Source organism: Epinephelus fuscoguttatus, linkage group LG5, assembly GCF_011397635.1.
Source record: "Epinephelus fuscoguttatus linkage group LG5, E.fuscoguttatus.final_Chr_v1".
Classification (NCBI taxonomy): Eukaryota; Metazoa; Chordata; class Actinopteri; order Perciformes; family Serranidae; genus Epinephelus; species Epinephelus fuscoguttatus.
Window position 1 is genome coordinate 14415898 of NC_064756.1, and position 21658 is coordinate 14437555.

The following is a 21658-nucleotide window of genomic DNA, read 5'->3' on the forward strand; positions in this document are numbered from 1 at the left end:
GAGAGGAAATAAATCAAATTATTTACAGAAAAGTAAGTCCGAGCCTTGCTTTGAAAAAACCCTTTGGAATACTGCATGTCACAAGAATACCTTGAAGAGTTTACTTCAAACAGGTTAGATGCCATTAGATATTCAAAGCCTAATTGGAAATGCTAAAATGCTGGCATGGCTTACATGTATTAAAATAATATTTGCATCTCGCATTAATGCAAGGAATTAAAAATGACTCTTAATGTTTTTTAAAGTTACCCACTCATGCCTCCACTTCTGTGCTTAACTCGAACATATCCACTCAAAATTCAGCATCTTCAATATGACTTGAACACATTCTCCAAACACATTATATTCCCATCGCAACATGGCTAATAAACACACTATTAAGCATTTGCACTGAGCCTCACTAGGAGTAAAAAAAGCAAGACAAGAAAAGAAAAACTGCTAGCTTGTCTGACCTGCCTTTGCTGGAATTTTGGAGACCTGACGTGAGTGCTAACAACTTGGCTAATGTGCTGCTAAACCTTGGGAGGACAATGGGAATGTTAGCACATTCTTTTTTTTTACTCAGGGTGTGACTTTATGCTTGCTCTCTGTCTGTCTGTTGTCTGCCAAAATCTACTTCATATCGATAGAGCAGATGGTTTGGAAGGCTCTGCCAGATCCTTCCTCTAATGGTAATCAGCTCCAGACATATTAGGGAGAATGTGATAATGCCCTCTGTGGTCTATCTAATGGTTATCAAATATGTCCCTGAGTAGGGCAGGAGAGGAAGCAGCTGCATCCTAATGTCTTCGGATATGAAGGAGAGATTGGAGAATATCAGAGAGAAATATTGAGATGGGTCGGAAATTTGTTTGCATTTGATCTTTAAATATTACAAAGTTCAAACTGCGCCCTTGATTGGTGCAGTCTTTGCTGAGTTGTGATACTGTTGAAGTGTTTCATTGGGGACGGATAAATATTCAGATCAGGAGTTTACCTTCGTAATTAAGGAATGGAAAGGACATCAAACATCATTACTCTGTTTGGAAGGGACTTCTTACAGTTACTATTCGCAAGCCTAGACAAAGATAAGCGGTGAGGCTCATTCCCAAGAAAATGTCAACCAGAACTGGTATTTATCAAGTGTCTCAGAAGGGAAGAGGTGTTGGAGTAGTTTTAACATTCAGATCAGGATGAATGAGATAATGAAAGGAACTCGGTCGATTGATCTTTGATCAGCGCTAACATTCAGTGACGCTTGAAAAATAGTTGTCCCGGGATTGAACCTATAGAGCCCAGCAGACTCTCCATTATTTGACAGAAAGCTGGATTACCCCGTCTAAGCTAAAGGCCATCCCTATCACTCTGACTGTCTGTCGAACTCCTGCTTCAACCTTCATATCACGTCTTCACAGATAGTGTAGTGGTTAAGGCTCTTGCCTCTGGAACCACACAGTAGTGCATGAGTGGTTCAAATTTAACAAGGGGTGCGCAAGGTGAAGTATTGATTTCCAGCTGTGGTAGCAGCTAAAGAAATCCCCCACTGCATGTACTATGCATTGTCACATGACTAAGACATTTGGTCTTTGAAACGCATCCTTAAAAGACCCCTCAACGTTTGGCATCTAAGGTCAGATTCAAACACCTGCTTCTGTTTTGTCCTCAATTTGCATTCCTTGCTTTGCAAAGAAAATCAATGACACATTTTAATGTCTGTTGTTGATTGATAATAATTGAAGTGCTTCTGGTACTATGGGTGGGTTTTGTCACATAGTTTCTCAGTAACAGATTGCCTGTTTTCCTTTGTCGAGGCATTAGAGCGGAATGAATGGATCGGAGAACTTACAGTCCCACCTTACACCTAGTCTGTTATGATTTTATTGTGCATTTAGATTGTGATAATAAACACTGTATGAATAAAGACTTTAGATGCTTGAGAACTGAACACATAGCTGAGATAATAATTGTGAAAGTGCCGAACGTGAAGAGATTTATGCACCTGAAATCCATGATATATCATGGATACTTATATTTTTTAATGTGTAAAAACAGTCATTTAACATTTTTATCACAAGAATATGAACATAAAATCACACACTGCGATGGCACTTTAAGCATTAAAAGCAATTTCAGATTGACAGATTGTCAGACATGCTGCATATAGACACCCTAGGGCACTGTACAGACAAAAAACAGAAAAGCAAACAGACAGGATCTTACATATGGGAGGGCCACGGCACGGTTCCTCTCCACCGTTTTCTTGACCTCACTCAGGCTGCCGTAATCCCACCGAGAAAGCTGGAAACCCAGGGACCAGTAGGGAGGAATGACGGGCCTGCCAGTGAGCTAGACAACAAAATTGGATGCATTGTTAATGCAGTTTCTGTGCCAAGGCAACTCACAAACTACTTTGGCTCAACAGACCAACCCAGAAAACATTGCCTGTACAGTCTTATACAGTAGGTACTAACATTGTCACAATAACAGAATTTTAAACTTAGATAAAATATTGGCATAGTATAGCATAGCATAGCATATGGCTTGTCTCAAATCACATAGTTCCGTTAGTATACTTCTATGTCATATACTATGTGCAGTATATACTCATTGGCGTAGTGCGCAAATTTCGACAGGGTAGTGTTGTCTCAAACCAAACACGGCTCTTGTGCACTCACCAGAAATGGCGACCGCAAATTAGCGGTGTTTTGGTGGTGTTTTCTTTGTAAATAATATTTAGTGTTGTAAATAATAGTGGTTGTGGTTGTTTTTTGTTTTTTTTTGTTTTTTTTTTAGAGCTTTTGAGTTTTTTTATGCCGTGTTTTTGAGCTTTTTTATGCCGTGTTTTTGTCATGTTTTCACCATAGTTTGTAGTTTTGCCACCGTTTGTTTTTTTTGCAATAGTTTGTGTTTTTATAGTCCATAGATAGTTATAGTCAGTTATAGTTTTGTAAATACTGGAAGAGAAATGTCGAGGAGGTCGACGAGGGACAGGTGAGTCCTGTTGAGATTTGTGAATGAGGAGGATGGACCAGAGGAGACTGGAGTGTAGTCATCTCAACCACAGTAAGTAATACAGTGTGTATGCACTGGATATGTATTCCCAGTTTTATTACAATAATGTTTTTCAATATCTAGTGTAAATTTTCTTATGGCTCGTTTTAGAGTTGAGAATCGTTTTACAATCGAAATCGTTGCCCTCGGAATTGGAATTGAATCGAATTGAAGGTGCCTAGAGATTCCCACCCCTAATAAACGTACTGCTGGCTTATACCAGACAACAGCATAGTGGTGCTCAGTGCAAAAAACACATGTATTTGTACAATGCAGCAATGTACATGGTCACACAGTCCTTGACCGCTATTTCCAGTTTGAATATAGTCATCCCCACAACTTTGTCGCATCAGAGAGGGTATTTGGTTTTGTCTCCCAGTCCTAGCATTAATACAGTGCTTTTGAGGAGATTTAAAAATATTGAGATATATTTATTGTGTATCGAGATACGGCTGAAAAATATCATGATATTTGTATTCATTCACTAGTATTGTATAGCCCATTTCAATACCATGGTTATACAGGTTGAGGACCAGTTGCTTTTCTTCCCCATGATTTAGTCTGTGCAGCCTTGGGTTGAAAATCTGATTGTAGATTACTTTTGAGAAAGTATTGAAGTATAGATATTTTTGACAACCTTAGAACATACCCTTTGAAAAACAAATAAATAAGTAAGAAAAAAGTAATTCTGTGTGCCTCACCCAGGGTATCCGCGGGGTTGTAAAAGGTATTAAAAGGTAGTAAATGAAATTTACCAAAATTAAGGCCATTAAAAAGTATTAAAAGGTAATAAATGTCATCTGAGGTGGTATTAAATTTTCAAACCACAATCCAACTATGAGTTTTTTTTTCCATTTGTGTTAAGTGCAGACTAAAAATCCTAAAAATCCTGTGATTTTATTTATTATATAAATTATATGTGCGAGTAGGACCTGAGTGATATCAAGGATGTGATGTCAGTCAGTGTCAGGAAAAAAAACCCAAAACAAACAATTCGCGCCTCAGTCAGTCTACAGTATGCTCCGTTGCAGATTGCTGCCAAAACAGTCATCATGGGGAAATGTAAGTTTTCGGACCTCTGGTTAGAGGACGCGAGATTCAAAGACTGGCTCAGGCCAGTAGTTGGTAACAGCCAAGAGGCTTATTGCCATGTCTGTAAAAAGACAATAAATATCACCTGGATGGGGGTGAATGCTGTCAGGTCCCACATGGAGTCCAGTGGCCACCAATCAAGAATGCACCGACGTAGTGAGCAACTGCCAATTTCCATGTTTTGCACTAGCGCGACGGCTACATCACCGCAAACCTCCACCGCTCCCCTGCAAGCCACTGCAAGCGGTAGCACCGTGAGTAGACCTACGATGACAGACGTAACTCTATGCCCCACTTCAACATTGCGAGCTGAGGTGCTGTGGTGCCTGGGAACAGCAACGAAACACCACTCGTACAGCTCCAATGAGGGGATAGGAGAGCTCTTCAGGAACATGTTTACAGATTCAGAGATAGCAAAAAACTTTGTGTGTGGCAAAGACAAGACGAGCTGTTGTAGCACATCAAAGTAAGTATATTTTCTAATAATTATTAATTATGCTGTTGAGCGCGTGTGCCATATTTATCCCTGTATTGATTAAAACCAGACGCGGCCCGTCACACGGGCACTGAAGCCCAGACTTGACGGGCCCGATGTAATTCTCGGTTCGGACCGAGCCCATACAGATCCATCACATCTGGGAGCTCAGAAGAACAGACAAGCAGCCCACTCGAGCAGAAAGACAGTAAAGGGACTCTGTGTGTGTGTGTGTGTGTGTGTGTGTGTGTGTGTGAGAGAGAGAGTGAGAGAGAGAGAGAGAGAGAGAGAGAACCAACAGTAAACCCCCTCACCCCCATTCATTCAAAGGAAATTTATTAGTTGTTGGTTTAAGCATTGATGAGGTAATCGCTGTTAGTATGTTATTTTCTTTTCAATGATGTTCCTCGTTACATGTTTATTGCTGTATTTATGAAAAAACATCAACCAATATTGCATATACATCCGTAATTCTTATAATGGCTAATTAAAGAATACTTATTTTTACACTGACATATTCTTAATTAGAAGTGTTACTCAAAAAACCTGCATTTTTACACCTAATTTGAATTTTATTCGAATACAAATACAAATACTTTTTATTTATTTTTATTGGACTCAGTGAGACCTCTGTGGTTTTTTTCTGTTAGAAAATTGTGTTACTCTGTTAATATTTTTGGTGTTTGATTGCAGTTGTTGTACAATTTTATCAAATTGATGGTTAGTTATTGTGTTGCTTGGCAACAGTTACGGATTCCACATTATGCAGAGGTTATGACCTATATGTCAGTTGAGATTAATAGCATGTTTGTCACAGCAGTGTGAATGGTTCGTCCTATGACAAAGGTTCAGACATCCTGGAGACACTGTCAGGATTAAATCAAAGGCTACAGATTTTAGCTTTACATCCAATAAGGGATGATTATTTTCTCAAAGGTCATGTTTCCTCATCAGTGTCAGATATTCGAAGTGTTAAGCTGGCAGCTAAGGAAGCTCTTCATAACCCTCTAGTTTCTCCTTTCCTCGTCTCCTCATCCAGGCTGAGATTCTCAGTGTCCCGAGTCACAAGAACATCATTCAGTTTTATGGAGCTGTGCGGGAATCTCCCAACTACCCCCCCTTTTAATTCATCTCTGATTTTATCTCAGTGTTGGACAGTTTTTCTCTCTCTGTTTGAACTGTGCACGTGTTAAATGTTGAATTCATTTAATTAGACATTTCTGTTTTTAACTTTTTAAACCTTTTCTGATTTTCATTTGTCATTCTGTCTTCATTGAGGTAGAATGATGGTGAAAGAAAGAGTGTAGCACTGGAGAAGTGGTGTGTGCTCTTCCTACACATAACAATGAAATAACTTTTTGTCTTGGGTTAGGGTAAAATAACAAATAATTGTGTATAGGTCAGTGTTTTTATTAAGGCAAAAAAGTAACAAAGTATCTAGTAACTGTAATAATAGGTACTTGATTTGAATTGTAAGCATTGCACTTACTCACTCAGAAAGTTAAGTAAGAAAATGACAGTAATCCGTCACTTTATAATTAGTTACCCCCAACACTGAAGTTCGAAAGGTTGCCACTACAGTTGCACCTTGAAGTCGTGTTGGTATTAAAAAATATTGTGACGGTATTAAAAAAGGTATTAAAAAGTATTAAATTCAACTTAATAATTTCTGTATAAACCCTGCTCACCACAAGGAACTCCTGCACCACTTGTTCTGGCGTGTCTCCGAACAGAATGTAGAAGTCAAGGACTCCTCCAATCGTCCTGTAGGTCACAGCGGGAGCGGGCTGCAAAGTCACCTCTGAAAAAAGACCCAAAAATCAGAAATGCTGCAAACTTAATCCTGGTACCTTTCTCAACAATAAATTGTAACCCTAAAATGCCCTCTCAAACAACAAGCAGAACCTCTATTTTGAGATATATTTTTTAAATTCTGCAGACTTTTGGTTCACACTTAACCAAGCATACATCATCCGTGTATGAGTCGAGACAATCCATGAAAGGCAAGAGAAATCTTTCATATCAGGAGACTATAGACATGAGCAAGAGAAACATGTCGGCGGGCATTCCCATTGCTTTCAGTCATCGCCTTCATGGAATAAAACAGCCATGCAATATTCTCTTTGATTTGTCAGCACAATTTTTTGATTGAAGCAACAGTACATCCATTTGTGTTAGGAGGACGAGGCAGAACTGATGGCTCATGTGTCCTTGAACCACTCTGAAAATGGATTTTCATAATGTTTTGGGTGCTTGTTTATTACATGGTCTTCTTCTTTTTTATTTATTAATACACATTTTAGACACTCTACTGCAGCCCTTTTGAAACCTGTGTTTGGGTATCTCTGGGGACGGTGTTTTTGTGCTTGCACATGGATGTATTCATGTGTTTCTGTCTCCCAGAATGTGTGTTTGTGTGTGTGTGTTTATCCTCACCCATAGCATTGCTGTTCATGAGAAAGACCCCGAATGACTTTCCACTCTCGTCTTCCAGACAGAGGAAGAAGGGATAGTGTCCATAGAGGTTATGTGTTCCCTGCAGGGAAGGCAGAAAGACAGAGGGATGAGGGGCGTGAGAGACTTATTGAAGCTAAAGGGGTGACTTCACTGCCTAATCAGCTTACAAGGCATTCAATTATAAGCCCTTTGGGAAGGAGAATACACATGTTGGGAGCACACGTAAACACGACACATAAACACGGCACTTCAACACACGCACATCCAAGGTAGACCTGTCAAGTGTAAGCCTTTAAGCACACAGTCTGTCCGGTACAACATTTACCAAGAACATAAAAACATTATAGGGGTTCTGTAGATGCAGATACACTGGATTTGTGATATGTTTACGTACATCTGCATGTGCAAATGTGTCTTCAGCCATGCATACCATCAAGTATGAGTGGCATTAAAAACTGATTTATTAATTTAATCATATCCAGCTGTGTGTGCGTGTGTGTGTGTGTCTGTCTGTCTGTGTGTTTCTCACCCCATTCGGGAAAGCGTCTCTAGTGAAGATGGGCCACGTCTTCCAGTTTGTGTCATGGCGATACTGTCTGTGCACATGCTCTCCCAAGCCGTAAATGTTATGGGATGGAAGCTTAGCAGACAGCTGTAGGTACTGGTCTGCGAACACCAGCGGAGCCATTGTGGTGTCAAACCTGAACGTGTTTGAAAAACCCCCAAAAGAGAACAGGAGACAAAAACCAAAGAACAGGTCACCGCGGGGAAGTGAGAAGACGGACTGATGTGAGAGTGCAAAGGGACGTGGCAACATGAGAGCAGGTGAGAGTGAGAATGTGAGAGACGAAGAGGTAAGGAAGGAAGGAAGAGTGAGATGCAACGAGAAGGGAGAGTGGGAGTGGGAACGAGATGAGGACGTGTGGGGGAGTTGAGTTGTAGAAAGAAAAAGGAAAAAACAAGGGGAAGACAGACCATCCCATCAAGCTCTAATAAGCCCTCTGGGTAGCATTTCTCAAGCCCTCAAAAAGATGTACACTAGTAGTTGGAATACTGAGCTTGCTTTAGCTGCAGCCAGCTGACAAAACAAAGATATAGAGACAAAATATACAAGTAAAGGTTGTAAATACAGTAAATACACAATTATTCAATAGTCATGATAACACTGAAACACCCAAATAGACTAAAATAAAGACTGCTGCATTTGTTCTCAATCATATGATCACGATAGTTTAACTTGTCATTGTCAATCAGAGTTGAGTCTCATGCTTGAGGCCCACAGTGGAAACGGTTATCCATTAAACTTTCTTGTGTTAGCCTCAGCAATTTAATTTAAAATGTACTTTGTGCAATGCATATAACCTTTTTATAGATTTGTCTTTAAATGTTAAAAAACAAAGCACAATAAATCACTTGGATGACAGTAGAAGTGGATTGATTCCTGTTCAATAAATGAGTCTGTTACTGAGTTTTTATTATGAGTTGAGAATCTCTGTATGCCGACAAGGAAGGTCAAAGGGCAGCATGATAGTGAGTAGTATTACTGTGTGTGCACTGTCACTCTGTCCTTAACTTTGGGTATCTTGAGTAAGGAAACCTTAATAAACATTTAAGTATTGCTATAATTTAATTTTTATTGTATTAAAAGTAAATCTGTAAACCTTGTTATCTCTATACTTTATCAACTTTCCATTGGCAATGTGCTGCTCGTGTGATTATAAAAATATCAGATCATAAAAAAAGCGACAACTGATAACAACTGCCAGAGCAGGAACAGCACAAAACTTAACATTACATCAAAGCGGGGATGCAGAGGTTACCAAATGTCAAACGGTTTTTAATACAAATAAAGAAAACAATTAAATTAATAGCGTGCACTTAAAAAATGTTGAGCAATTCCATGATTTTACCTTTTGCCACTTGTTAATTATTTTCCTGTAATAGGTTAAATATGATTAAGCACTTCTGCACTCCAGCTCACATCACCATCTGCCCGCTTGACTACCATGGGGGCTAGAGCCTTTAGCCATTCTGCCCCTGCCTCTGGAACTCCGCCTCCACGACATTCGCAATATTGACTCCCTTCCCACTTTCAAATCCCGTCTGAGAACACACCTTTTCAAGCTGGCTTATATGGTCTGATTTAATGGAGACACACACATGACCTGCACTGATGATGATTTTATAATGATGATATAATGATTTATATCTAATATTTATAATTATGCTTTTTGTCTAGTCATTCAATTAACTTTTATTATTGACTACAAAATTGTTGAATTTTATGATCTATGGATACAATACATTATTTAGCCATACAAAACTTACTCAAGGTCATCTGCTAGCCCTCCTTCAGTAGATGCCTGTATTCTACTTAAATGCAAAGGAACACTTGATTTGATTTGGTTAGTGGGTGTCAGTGTAGGTTTTTGTATTCCTGTGACTGGCAGAGACCATCGCACTTATCTCAGAAGTAAAGTGAGTTCCTAGGTGGTGCCCAGTGGGATGAGTATAATGCAGAGAAGAATAAACCCTCTGGAAGTAATTAAATATAATCGTAACCAACACAGAAGCTCATGAAAACCCAAAGTCTGACCTCTCACCTGAACACACCACAAACACACTTAGCGATAATGGTTACTCACATACCATGTGACACTGTAAAGCCAGGGTCATGAAAGGGAAAATAAAGTTAGCGCAGTTTAAATAGCTGCTAATCTCCAGAGCAATCTCAGCACCTCTGGTTCAAGGTCATGTGCAGTGTTGAGAAATATAATGCCTCTCAGTACACCAGTAAGCGAGGCAAGGCAAAGATTGTCATGTGATATAAGAACATTTCACAGTGCATTCTTTCAGTGTAAAAACTAAGATATTTAATCTCATTTAATAGTCATTTTTGGATTACATCTAAGTCCAAGGGGCTCCACCACCATGCTGTCATTCTGAGCCCTTCTGAGCAAAATTTGCATGTTCTTTCAGTGAGTAGGTTTACATGGACAGTTTAATTCCATTTTCATTCGGAATGAAAGTTCATTCCTATTAAAAGTGATCTTGTAAACACCTAATTCGGAAGGAAAATGGCCAATGCGATTGAAAATTCATTCTGATGTAAGGGGCTGGAATATTCTGTAATTCTGTAATTCCGGTCTTTCTGCGCATGCTCGTTTCCTTGCCCTTCTGGCTTGATGACGTATATAGCGTGCGCAACCGGTATGTGGCAACAGGCTGAGATAGAGCAGTCGGACTCGGTCTTCTACCTCCCTTCTCCTCCTCAACAGACGAAGCATTAGCAGAACAAGTCGTACTGCTGCTTCAAGAATATAAGCAAAACACGCCCGACAAGGGCACTAAGAATGGCGTCGTCAAGCATCTTGTTATCCGGAACGAGGACTACAGTGTTTTCTTCTGGTAAACGTAAACACGTAACATCCACACCGCCCCCTGTCCAATCAGAAACCTTCTCTGCCCCAAACCTTGGGCGGACCCGAATAAAGGCGATTAAACTGATCTCTGTGTAAACCCTCATTTGAAATGAATATTTCTCATGTAAGCTACCTGGAAAAACTTTAATTCCGAATGATTTCATTTAGGGCTGGGCGGTATGACAAAATTTTCATATCACGGTTTTAAGAAAAAATCATATCGGTTTCACGGTATTTTGCTCAGGTTCGGCCAACTTGACATGCTGCTGTGTTGTTCTATGGCCTATTCAAGTGCCGGAATTTGTTATTTACCTGACAACGCCTGAACGCAACACACACTCCGCTCCACTAGTGTTCGGTTATAACTGTCTCGGACTCAGGACAGGTTGTCTTCGGTCAGGAAAATGCGGCCTGAGCCGTGCTCTAGCGTGCTCACCTGTATGTGTGCGCTTTGTCTGTGTGTGTATGTGTGTGTGTGTGTGTCTTTATGTGGGTGTGTGCGCATCGGGGCGAAACTCCGCCGTGCATGATACAGAGAGCAGAGGAGAATTGTAAATGTCGGTGCGCCGCTGCTAATTGCATATAGGGGAAACACTGCTCTTATTGGTATGAGTTCTTCTGGGTCATCGTTTACAGTTGCTTCACTTTCAGGACTCACCTCTAAACTTTTCTATATGCTCTCACTCTCGCCCGCTCAAGCACGCCTGTGGTGTGCAGCGGTGAAATGGGTCCCCGCTGAAACACTTTCCTGCCGCGCACGTTTCAGGCGTTGTTTGGGCTATTCACCGGTATTGCGGTATATGAAAAATTCATATCATAATGATAATAAATACCGGTTTTCGGTATGAACCGGTATACCGCCCAGCCCTAATTTCATTCAGATTTTTTTTCATTCCGAATGAGAAGCCATCATGTAACCGCACCCAGTGTCAGTGTGGGTTATCTCTGGGTACTCCGGCTTCCTCCCACAGTCCAAAGACATGCAGGTTAATTGGTGACTCTAAATTGCCCATAGGTGTGAATGTGAGTGTGAATGGTCTGGCGACCTGTCCAAGGTGTATCCTGCCTCTCACCCAGTGTCAGCTGGGATAGGCTTCCCTAACAGGATTTCACCATCCAATAAAACTTCTGGGTCATCTAGATTGAAGATAAATGTTTGCCTTGCAGGAAAAATCCTTGTGGGCCATAAATGGCAATAAGCTCTAATTCACAACAACAGAAAACAGTGATGTACAAAACACCACAGATATGACATTTACCCCTGTGCATCACATCCTGGTAGTAATTATTGCAGTGTTGTTAATGCGCCCTCACAAGCCCTGTGTTTCACAAAGTGCCATATTCTCTATAGCATCAACAACAATAATGTTTTAATGCCTTTAATACTAAGTAAGTGTGTGTGTGTGTGTGTGTGTGTGTGTGTGTGTGTGTGTGTGTGTACAGTTCTGAGGGGTAATTGATCACTGGGTTGTCGCCATGGGCTAACCAAGTAGCCAGCCTGACATGAATGTAATTACTTGTTGCTGTAGGAAACTTACATGTAACGTGGCAACGAGTTACATGTCGTTATGTGGGAATAATGCAGGACAATGAGATTATGTGACCCACTGACCAGTGCAGAGGATTTCTGACATAATTGCTTTAAAATCGATGTTGCTATACTGACAGTTTTCAATTCTAATCATAAGGTGATTGTGAGAAGGCTGATGAGCAACTGGAGGAGGAGAAGGAGGCGAAACACAGAATCAAATATTCAGCAGCTCAGATTGTTTTAGAATATTTTCGGGCACTGTGGCTCTTACTGTGTTTCGCCTCAAGAATTACATCCGCACAGTCCACTGTGAACATAGCTCACAGCATCATCTTAATAAAACTCACCATAACAATCCCCTGCTACAGTACATGCTTCAACCACCATCCTTCCCTACGGGTACAGCCATACAGTATACTGTGTTGCCAGTATTTGCATTATCTAATACTCAGTAAATACACAGTACGTGCCTCCATGCACATTTTATTTTGTTGAATTCACACAGTATGTGCTGCTGTCTTTTCCTGCACTGTCCACATGGCAAACAATGTGATATTGTAGTTCTTATAAACAACCCTGTCCCCTTCCAACACAAATACACAATACACACACACACACACACACACACACACACACACTCACACAGTGTGCACTCACAGGACTTTTTTGTTTTCTTTCCTGCGCACAGTGAGGCCAAAGGGTTTGTGTGTCATCTCCAGTGTGTTACTGATGGGGCTGGAGGGGTTACTGTTGAGGCTGCTGATGTGCTCATGGGGGACTTCAAACCTCCGCCTGTGGGCATCATAGATCTGAGGAGAAGAGAGACAGAGGAGAGAAACAACCACACAGGCTGTGTGAGTGTGGCCTCGTATCTCACGGTCATGTTCGTACTTTGGAGTGCACATCGCTATTTCTGTCCCCTTTTGTTCTGTGCAACATTCGTGTTGGACATGCTTTGATAAAAAAACGACTTTAGGAAGTAATTCAACCCGACTAGATTTATGTCACATTTTGCTCTGTTGATGTCTAAATGTGTATGCGTGGATGTGAGTGTGAAGTTGTGTGCACGCAAAGAAGGTGTTTAACAGAGATGGTGTCTGTCAGTGTGTACCTTGAAATGGAGTCGATTGTTGGACTGCATTTCTGCGTGAAATGACAGCTCCTGTATATCAGCCCCAAATAAGGAAGGAGAGGCCATTCTCTTCAGCTGGGCTTTCCTTACTGCAAAATTAAAGACAACACACAAGGTTATTAAAGGTTATATTACAGGTGAAATGTTCATTTTAAGAAGTAAACCACATTTTGCTTCTTACCTCCCAAAATGAAGATGAAATGACAAAAAAACAAACAGATTTCTTAATATGGAATTATAGTGACAGTGTTATGGTCATTGTTTTAGTCAATCAGCCAATATGATGATCATATTAGCCTGTTTCTTCTACAGCTGGTGGGTTGCTGTCCAAAAGTGGGTCATGGGTCCATTCTGAATGGTGTCCAGTTTTGACGCTCAATATATTTTACTGTGTGGACCTTGAATGAATTACTAAGGAGAAATCTGGACCCAATGGCTGGACCAGTTGGGAACCACTGATTTACACTGTCCAGGTCCTCCACCAAAACTGTATATAAAACTGACTTAAGTCAGTTCTGTGGTTTTATGCATTGTGATAATCTTTATTGTTTTAGGGGTTTAAAGTTTAATGGGAAATAATAATATTCCCTCTCTTGCTGATAGTTAGGTGAAACGATTCATACCTGTATATTACTATATCTGTATCTTGACACTGAAGGGGTCGGCAGTTCGATTTAGGCAGCAAAAGTACTTGGTAATGTTTAGGAAAAGACTGCAGATGTCACTAAAAAACAAACAAACCCTGCTGTGATTGGCACAAACGTCCTGGTAAGAGGGGGTCAACGGTTAGGTTTAGTCAACAAAAAATACCTAGTTATGTTTAGGAAACCATTAGTCACTTGAGGTGACTAGGCCAGTGGTTCCCAACTGGTGGGTCACAGTCCAACAGTGGGTCACAGGTCCATTCTGAATGGACCGCAAGTCACTCGCAAATGTGCCAAGTTTGACAAAAAACACACTTTATTTTGAAGTACAGTGAATTTATGGTACAGAGCTTTTACTTTGAAGTGCCGTTTACTGCTGAGGAGTGAGTGGCTAACAGAAAGCTATTTCACAGAGACAGGAAACTAGCTCAACGACATGGCCGAACATGAGTATGATTTAGAATATAATAAACTGTGTGGACCTTGAACTAATGACTAAGGAGAAATCTGGACCCTGTGGCTGGACCAGTTGGGAACCACTTGTTCAGGCAACAGAAGTACTTGGTAATGGTTAGGAAAAGATCATGGATGTCACTTAAATACACCCAGCTTTGAGTGGTACAAGCATGGCCGGAGAGGCAGTGGTGTGTCCCCAGTGGTGTAGTGGTAGTTGATGAGGTGGGTGTACTACAAGGGTAGAGTGGCACAAAGTGTATGCTGTTCTCGAATACTACTCTCCTGGGCCAAAGTTATGTTTCTTGGACCCATCAACCTCCACTTTATGCCCTTTAAACTATGTCGGTCTTATAATCACGCGGACGGGTTTACACTGGAGTTGGGGGGAAGCCCCGTCTGTCTCACACAGATGCTAAATTGTACCACACTGGGGACACTGGCTAAGTATTTTAGTGTTACAACAACACATTGTGGTCTCACATGCCGATGGTTTCCTGGCAACATCATGGTGACAACAAGACTCCCAGAATGTCAAACTATTCCTTTAATATAACATCTCTGACTGATATTCAGTATTAATATTCAAGAGTTGGTAAACGTGAATGGTTTATTAATGAAACAACAGGACCCGCTGACATCCAAGCTCTAGAGAGTAATTGTTGAATGAGCTGTGCATAAGCGGCATTAGTTATGGCAACATAAATGCAGAAATGTTTTGAGAAACAAAACATTTAATAATCATGACAAATACATGTTCCCTACAACAATTAGTGAACTGCATAACAATAACAATAATAACTGCAACAGTCCTTAGTTCAAGCGCTAAGCTTCAAATTCATCAGGTGAACTGGGATGAGAATTCCTTCAAACGCAGATGTATTCCCAGGTTATCCATTTACCAGTATGATCAAAGGGTGCAATATGCTCACAGAGTCCACAGTTGCCTTGGAGTTAAATGTGGGTAATTTGCATTGTAGCCTTGAGTGATACTATGTCAGGATGCATGTAAAAATATTTGAACACAGTTAAAATTATATAAGAAGGAGCGCTTTCATTTTTCTGTATTGGTTAAAGTCCCTGTTGAGTAACATTTAGCCTATCTCAGGCAGACCGGGAAAAATAATGTTACCTTTCAGTATAAGCATTTGTCACTTATCAAGTTAAACACCTTTGTTACACAAAACAAGCCCCAGAATAGTTTTTTTTTTTGTCTTTAATAAAAAAGTTCTTATGCTGTTTGAACAACGTGATGGAAAATGTCGCCGTTCAGACTTGATATAAAATGTTTCTTCTTTGCTTTTACACAATAAGTGAGTTCACATGAGGCAGTGAAATCAAGCAGAAAATGGAAAAACCTGCATGCTACAAAGTCAATCATGTTTTCTGATATGCCATCCATGTCATATTTCACAGGAAAGCACGCCTCAGGCAAAGTAAGTATAAAAAGAAAAGCTATGTGAGGAAGACAGACAGGTAGACAGACAGGTTGAAGGAATGCGGAGCAGTTAGAATTAGAAAACAAGCTAAATAGAAAGCCGTATGATTCCACCAGTCAGAGACCACATGAGCGGGAGTGCAGGGCACAGAGAGAGGAAATGGGGATTTACCGTAAGGATTTGGCTCCTCCACTGATTGCACTGTGTATCCATGGTTGGTTGAGAAGAAACACCAGGGAACATTTCTCTCGTCCAGTGGGCTCCAGCAGCATCCACGCTGCTCACATCCTTGCTGTTGGAGTAGAGAGGATGATGTTGGTGTCATTATCATCATCCACATTACCATTATTGTCATTGCTGCTACTATCATCATCGCTATCTTACAAATAAATATAATCACGGCAAAAGTCCTGTCACAATTGATAATGTCAAAGATTATGATTTCTAAGAGTAAGAATTAAGCTGTAAGAAGAACCAGTCATTGCGTAATCTTCGACTCCACCTCGATGCCAAATCTGTTTACAGTCTGTGGACAAACCGTCTCCACAAACTTAATTTTTGAATTTTTGGAAATGATGATGATGATGATGACTCATACCTTTGAGGCTCCAGCATCAGGGAAACAGTCCACTCTCTCAGCCAGAGGAATGGTGGGACACTGAGGAACGAATGCATCAGTAGCTTCTGCCAAAAGATGAAATGTTTACTTAACACAGAAAATCAAAGTGAAAACCCAATCTTACCATGATAAACTACTGAATAGACTCATTTAAGCTTCATATCTATGTGAGCAATGACCTGATAGTTCCCCCCCAGTGAGAGAAACAACATGTGTAGTCATTTCAGTAAAGCCCTGTGGTGGCTGTAGTGACGATGAGAGCAAAGGAAGACAAGGTGATATTTGTCATGGATCAACATCCCTCTTGTACAAGGTGGGACAAGAGTTAAGTTGATTTTGGGTTTTGTCAGCCTGGTCTGGTGAACCAGCTTAAACTGGTTTGAATTTAAACCGAACCAGCTGAACTGGCATTTGTTGTGATGACACATTCTGGCACGGCATCATGGCGGTATATCCAACTTGTATTGCTGAGCTGAGCACTGCAACATGAAGGGGATCAAATTTCAGTGGAGGTGGGAGGGGGGAGAGCGGTGCATGTTGTGTTTGCTTACTAGTTAGTTCATGTGTTTTTTGGGGGTGATGGGATGAGACATGGCAGAGTTAAGCACCGTTTAACACTTTCGGTATGGTACCTTTGGAATCAAAAGTAACCCTTCAGACATGGTACCATTAGTCCTTCTCAGGCAAGCTCAGGGGTTTAGTGTCACTAGAGCCCACAGGAACGATGCCTTCAAGTGAGGATTGGGATATATGCAGTTTTATATAATCCAGTCGAAATTAATATATATTTTTAAACAGTTGAAGATCCACTCATTACTAGAATTGTATGTCATCCAAGAGACACAATATAAACCAAAGTAATGGTCAAAGTTGTCACAGTGAAATTTAAGGTATGCTGATGGATTCACGTTGTCAACTCATGCATTGAGAAACATTACAAGTAAATGTTCCTCCTTAAAAGTTGATCAGTTGATTGCCCAGTCAGCTCTGTTGAGGGGGGGACCAAAAATGGGGACGGTACGGAACGGTTCCATTGGTACCATCCACAACTTTTCATAGTTGAAACGGAAAAAAGCGTACCGAACTGTACTGTAGCGCACCGATCAGTGGAAACGGGGCTTTCGTCCTCAAGAAAACTAAAACTGGAAGGCAATGACAAATGATGCTGTAAAGCCGATAGGATTGTCAAAGAAAGCTTCTATGTGTTGTTTTAATCTGCAGTTCCAAACAACATTTTATTTTTAAGAATTGTTTTTTTTTTTTTGGATTCATAGAAGAGCTTCAGTGTGATGGGGAGGATGACATGTAGCAAAGGGCCATGGCTTGGAATCAAACCCTTGGCCGCTGCAGCTAGGACATATCCTTAGTACGTGGGGCACCCGCTCTGCAAGGTGAACTACCGGGCGTACCCATTATATGTTGTTTAATTTGGAGGCATTTTTTCCACAGGCAATTTGTCACATCCAAAATAATATAAAGGTAAGTGCCAGGTTTCTTGAACTATGGCTGAAAATATATTAGCTGCCAGTTGATGTCTGTTGATTACCGACAATATGCAACTAAATATGATGTTGATTTTTCAATGAGCTAGCTTGCTAAGTTTCACAAATACAGGGGGAACATGGTGAAGGTTTAGGGCTAATGTTCTAAGTTTTTTTTTTTTTGTTTACATATGCATTTATGTGTGTGTGTAAGCGTGTTCACCTACCATCTTTAAGGACCCCAGGTTCTCCAGTGACATATAGGACTATGAGAGTGACGGCCGCCACAGACATCAAGGCAAACATGACCATGAGAGTCACCTCCAAACCTGAGAACCGCCTTCTTCCCATCTAACACACACACACACACACACACACACACACACACACGTACACACATACACAGAGACTGATTACAAAGGCCAACATCATTAACACCCAATAATGACACCAAGTTTACTAAAGGCAAGGTCTCAGAGGTCTGAAAAAACTTCCCTGCTTAATGAGGCCCATTGGCGGGACACACACACGCACACATGCACAAAACAGCCAAACTATAGTAAACACACATATATTTTCCTGGCATTAACCTTGGACTCAGCAAAAGCTTTCTGAAGTTAAAAAAAACCTAACTAAATTGAAAAATCAGAGCGTAAAGGAAAGACACGAAAAAGAGCAAGACTTTAAAAACGAGGAACAGGGAGTTGACAAAACTGCCCGACAGGCCGGGCCTGGTCTCTGCAAAGGCACCCATCATATCACTCAAGCAATTAGGCTTCACTCCAATGTACTCTTGGAGACAAAAACAAGGTGAATGTCTGTATGTGTGTGGGTATGTGTCTATCTGGGTGAATGAGAGGCTTATAGCCATCCTGTTTAATGTGCTGTGAAGAGCAGGCGAGGGCAAAGAGAGAGACAGAGAGTCAAACGTGTGCATGCCCCCCTGCACACCATGCAGAAGCACCAAAAAATCGCCTGCAAACATGCAGTGTAACACCGAGACACACAAACAAACACATTCATACAGTACAAACCTTTTAGCCTCTCTCTTCTTCTATTTAGCCTAAGTGCCCAAAAATAGCTTCCACCCATAACGGCATATCGCTTTACTTCTCCCGACACACACACCCACTCTGATTCGTGTACATGAACGCACACTTATAAAAAAAACAGGGGCACTTTATAGCTGCACTGTTGAGGTTCCCATGAGTGCAGGCAGTTTAGAAAATGATCTGATATCTCATTTGAACTTTTACTTAATACCTTGAGTTCAATGGTTACTTTGAGACATATCCTTAAAAGTTAATGTCAGCCCAAGAGGAGGTTTGTCACCTGTAATTATGTCGAGGACTGACATTAATAAAAAGAAGGGAAAAAAAGTGGATCAGTGCAGTGTAAATCTGAACAAAAAAAAAAAATCTACACATCAGTATTCAAAACCCTCCACAGACATCTGTTCCTCCGGGCTGCATTGCAATTGGCGGTGGATTATTTACTCGACTGGCAAAGAGCTACACATAACCAACATTATCATTAACAAACTTGGTCACAGTGTGTCCACAGTAATATGGATAGAGCAGCATAATGCAAACATCTGCAAGCTACAAAAAGTCAAAAGCAAGTCTGAATCTATAACAAGTAGGATTTTTGACTGCAATAGTTGTGATGCAGTTCTCACTAGCATCACAGTAAAAATCTATCATACAACATCATACTGTAAATCATGCTGCATCATCATGATATAAGTGTAATACAAAGTAATGATTATTTTGAGTTGAGCAGGTAGACAGCCCACAGCTGCAGTCTTACCTTGGCTCTCTCCGATGTTCAGGGCAAAGTGCTTCTGAGTTCAAGTGAGATAGCACCTTATAATCCACAGGATGTGTTGTGGTCATAGGGCCTCACCACTCCTTTACTGCGTAGTTTGTGCGTATATGTGTGTGTATATGTGCACGCGCACATTTAATAGTCTGAGCATGCAGACCCGAAGTCATAAAATGTCAGATAACCATCTACAGTATGAGAAAACAACTGCAGCCTGAAATCCCCCATATCAGCTTGTTACAATCAATCCTGCTATCATGTTTGAGTCCACAGAGCCGTGTGTGTATGTGTGTGTTCGTATTTGTTGATGAGCATACTTGTATGGGTGTAATTTATTCAAAGACTGTTTTTTTATTTATTTATTTATTTATTTATTTATTTATTTATTTATTTTTATGTAAGCTGTGACTTAGCACGAGCAATCTTTACCCCACTGTTACCACATCACCAATCATGTACACACACACGCACACATGCTATTTAGTTGGTTGCAATGGAAAGAAGCACCTCAGTGGAGTATCTGAATGTAATATCTTGGAAATCCACTGTGATCAAAGCTTCATAGTTGTTTGTGTATTTTAATATCACATGATTATATAACAGATGATACAGCAATATCTGTATTGTTATAAGTAGCAGCAGTCAGGTGTTGTAACTTAACATGTTTGATCAGAGATCTTCTCCTGGGATTCTAGACAGTGGTGGCATCCTGGCCAGATGCTGAAAAGATGTATTGGTCTCTGCTGGATGCTTATATGAAGTTTTTACCCCTTCTATAGTGTAACTTTTTCAGTCTCTGTAAATAGCCACTCACTTTGTGATTTCCACAATACGTCTGTTGGCTGTCTCCTCTGCCCTTGTGATAACAGCAGCTCAAAAAATGACACAGCAGTTGGTTGTTCTCTCACTCATTAAAGCTGTAAAAACAGCTCGAGCATGTTCTACACGTACAATCAAATAGCTGCCGTGGCGTTTATCTGATCCCTAATCAGTTCAACCACAGATTGATCATGTAGGTGAGGGTGCATTGATCTCTCTAGGTGTGTAAGCAGCGTGAGTTAGAGTCAGTGAAGGCGATAAAGTCCCTTATCTCGCTCATAGTTCAAAAATATGGTCCATTAGTGTGTTTGTGTTATGTGATGTTGCAGTTTTTGGCTAACATTAGCTGAACTGTAAATTGGATAAGCGCAGAGGTTAGGCTTCTTTTAGCATTCTTGGCAATTACCAAACAAATTCAGGTGCATTACTTTGGGCAGACCCTGATTTGCATGCACCAGGAGTAAACCAAGACTGGTGGCAATCAGGTTTGTGATCTGGCCAAAAAGGATTTATATATGCGGCGAAATTAAACTGTGTTTAATCTTATCTGGATTTTATGAGGTCCTTGAAATGACAGGTGTAAATGGGGTTTACAATGACCAGGTTGTCACATCACCTTTAAAAGTGGCCATTCTAAACAGCTATAAACACTTTGAACACTAGCTCTGCCCCCTAAAATAGACCAAATGTTATTCGTTGGTGAGATTTCATTTGTTGCTTAGTTGCACTAAAGAAAAGAAAACAAAAGAAACAAACAAACAAACATGAAACTCTATTAGCAGCTGCACCTCGTCAAAATAAATCGACACCTATATGACTGGACTGTGTGGCAATTTAATTTGACACAGGAAGTGGCCACACTCAGCAGTCAGACAGGAGTCACGTTACAAACCAATCACAGCCAACAGATGTCTTTCCCTTCTTCTGTAAATATTCAGTCTGACAAATACGAGAAAGTTGATCGTGTTAGTGCAGGGCTACCCAGAGCTTTACGTCTGTCCCACAGATGATAGACCTACACACTTATAAACAGCACCTGGAAGAAGATCAGCTCTGCACTCAGGATTTCAGGTAAATAGGCTATACGGTGCTTGTTAAGGGTACTTAGTAACATCAGATACAACCTGCTGCCACACTCCTGAAAGCTGGCACAGAAAAGTCACAAAAATAGCACCCAGAGCCCGACCTCACGTTTTCCAGGCGGTTAAAGATACGATGTGTACAGCCCCTAATTTCCAGG

General features: G+C 40.7%; 1 protein-coding gene across 2 annotated transcripts in view; it reads right to left on the reverse strand.

The window, feature by feature from the left end:
- si (sucrase-isomaltase (alpha-glucosidase)) overlaps window positions 1-21658 on the reverse strand; it is a 115238-nt gene that overhangs the window by 87420 nt on the left and 6160 nt on the right. The window contains exons 1-10 of one of the 2 annotated variants that reach the window (XM_049576192.1): window positions 19585-19701; window positions 18003-18126; window positions 16274-16359; window positions 15847-15967; window positions 13119-13228; window positions 12665-12816; window positions 7584-7755; window positions 7034-7133; window positions 6286-6398; window positions 2200-2325 (exon numbers count right to left, since the gene is read on the reverse strand). In XM_049576192.1, the coding sequence (XP_049432149.1) occupies window positions 2200-2325; window positions 6286-6398; window positions 7034-7133; window positions 7584-7755; window positions 12665-12816; window positions 13119-13228; window positions 15847-15967; window positions 16274-16359; window positions 18003-18126 (1104 nt within the window). In that variant the 5' untranslated portion in view covers window positions 19585-19701. Of the gene's footprint in view, window positions 1-2199; window positions 2326-6285; window positions 6399-7033; window positions 7134-7583; window positions 7756-12664; window positions 12817-13118; window positions 13229-15846; window positions 15968-16273; window positions 16360-18002; window positions 18127-19584; window positions 19702-21658 lie in introns of those variants that run through there. The other variant, XM_049576191.1, reaches the window with a different exon arrangement.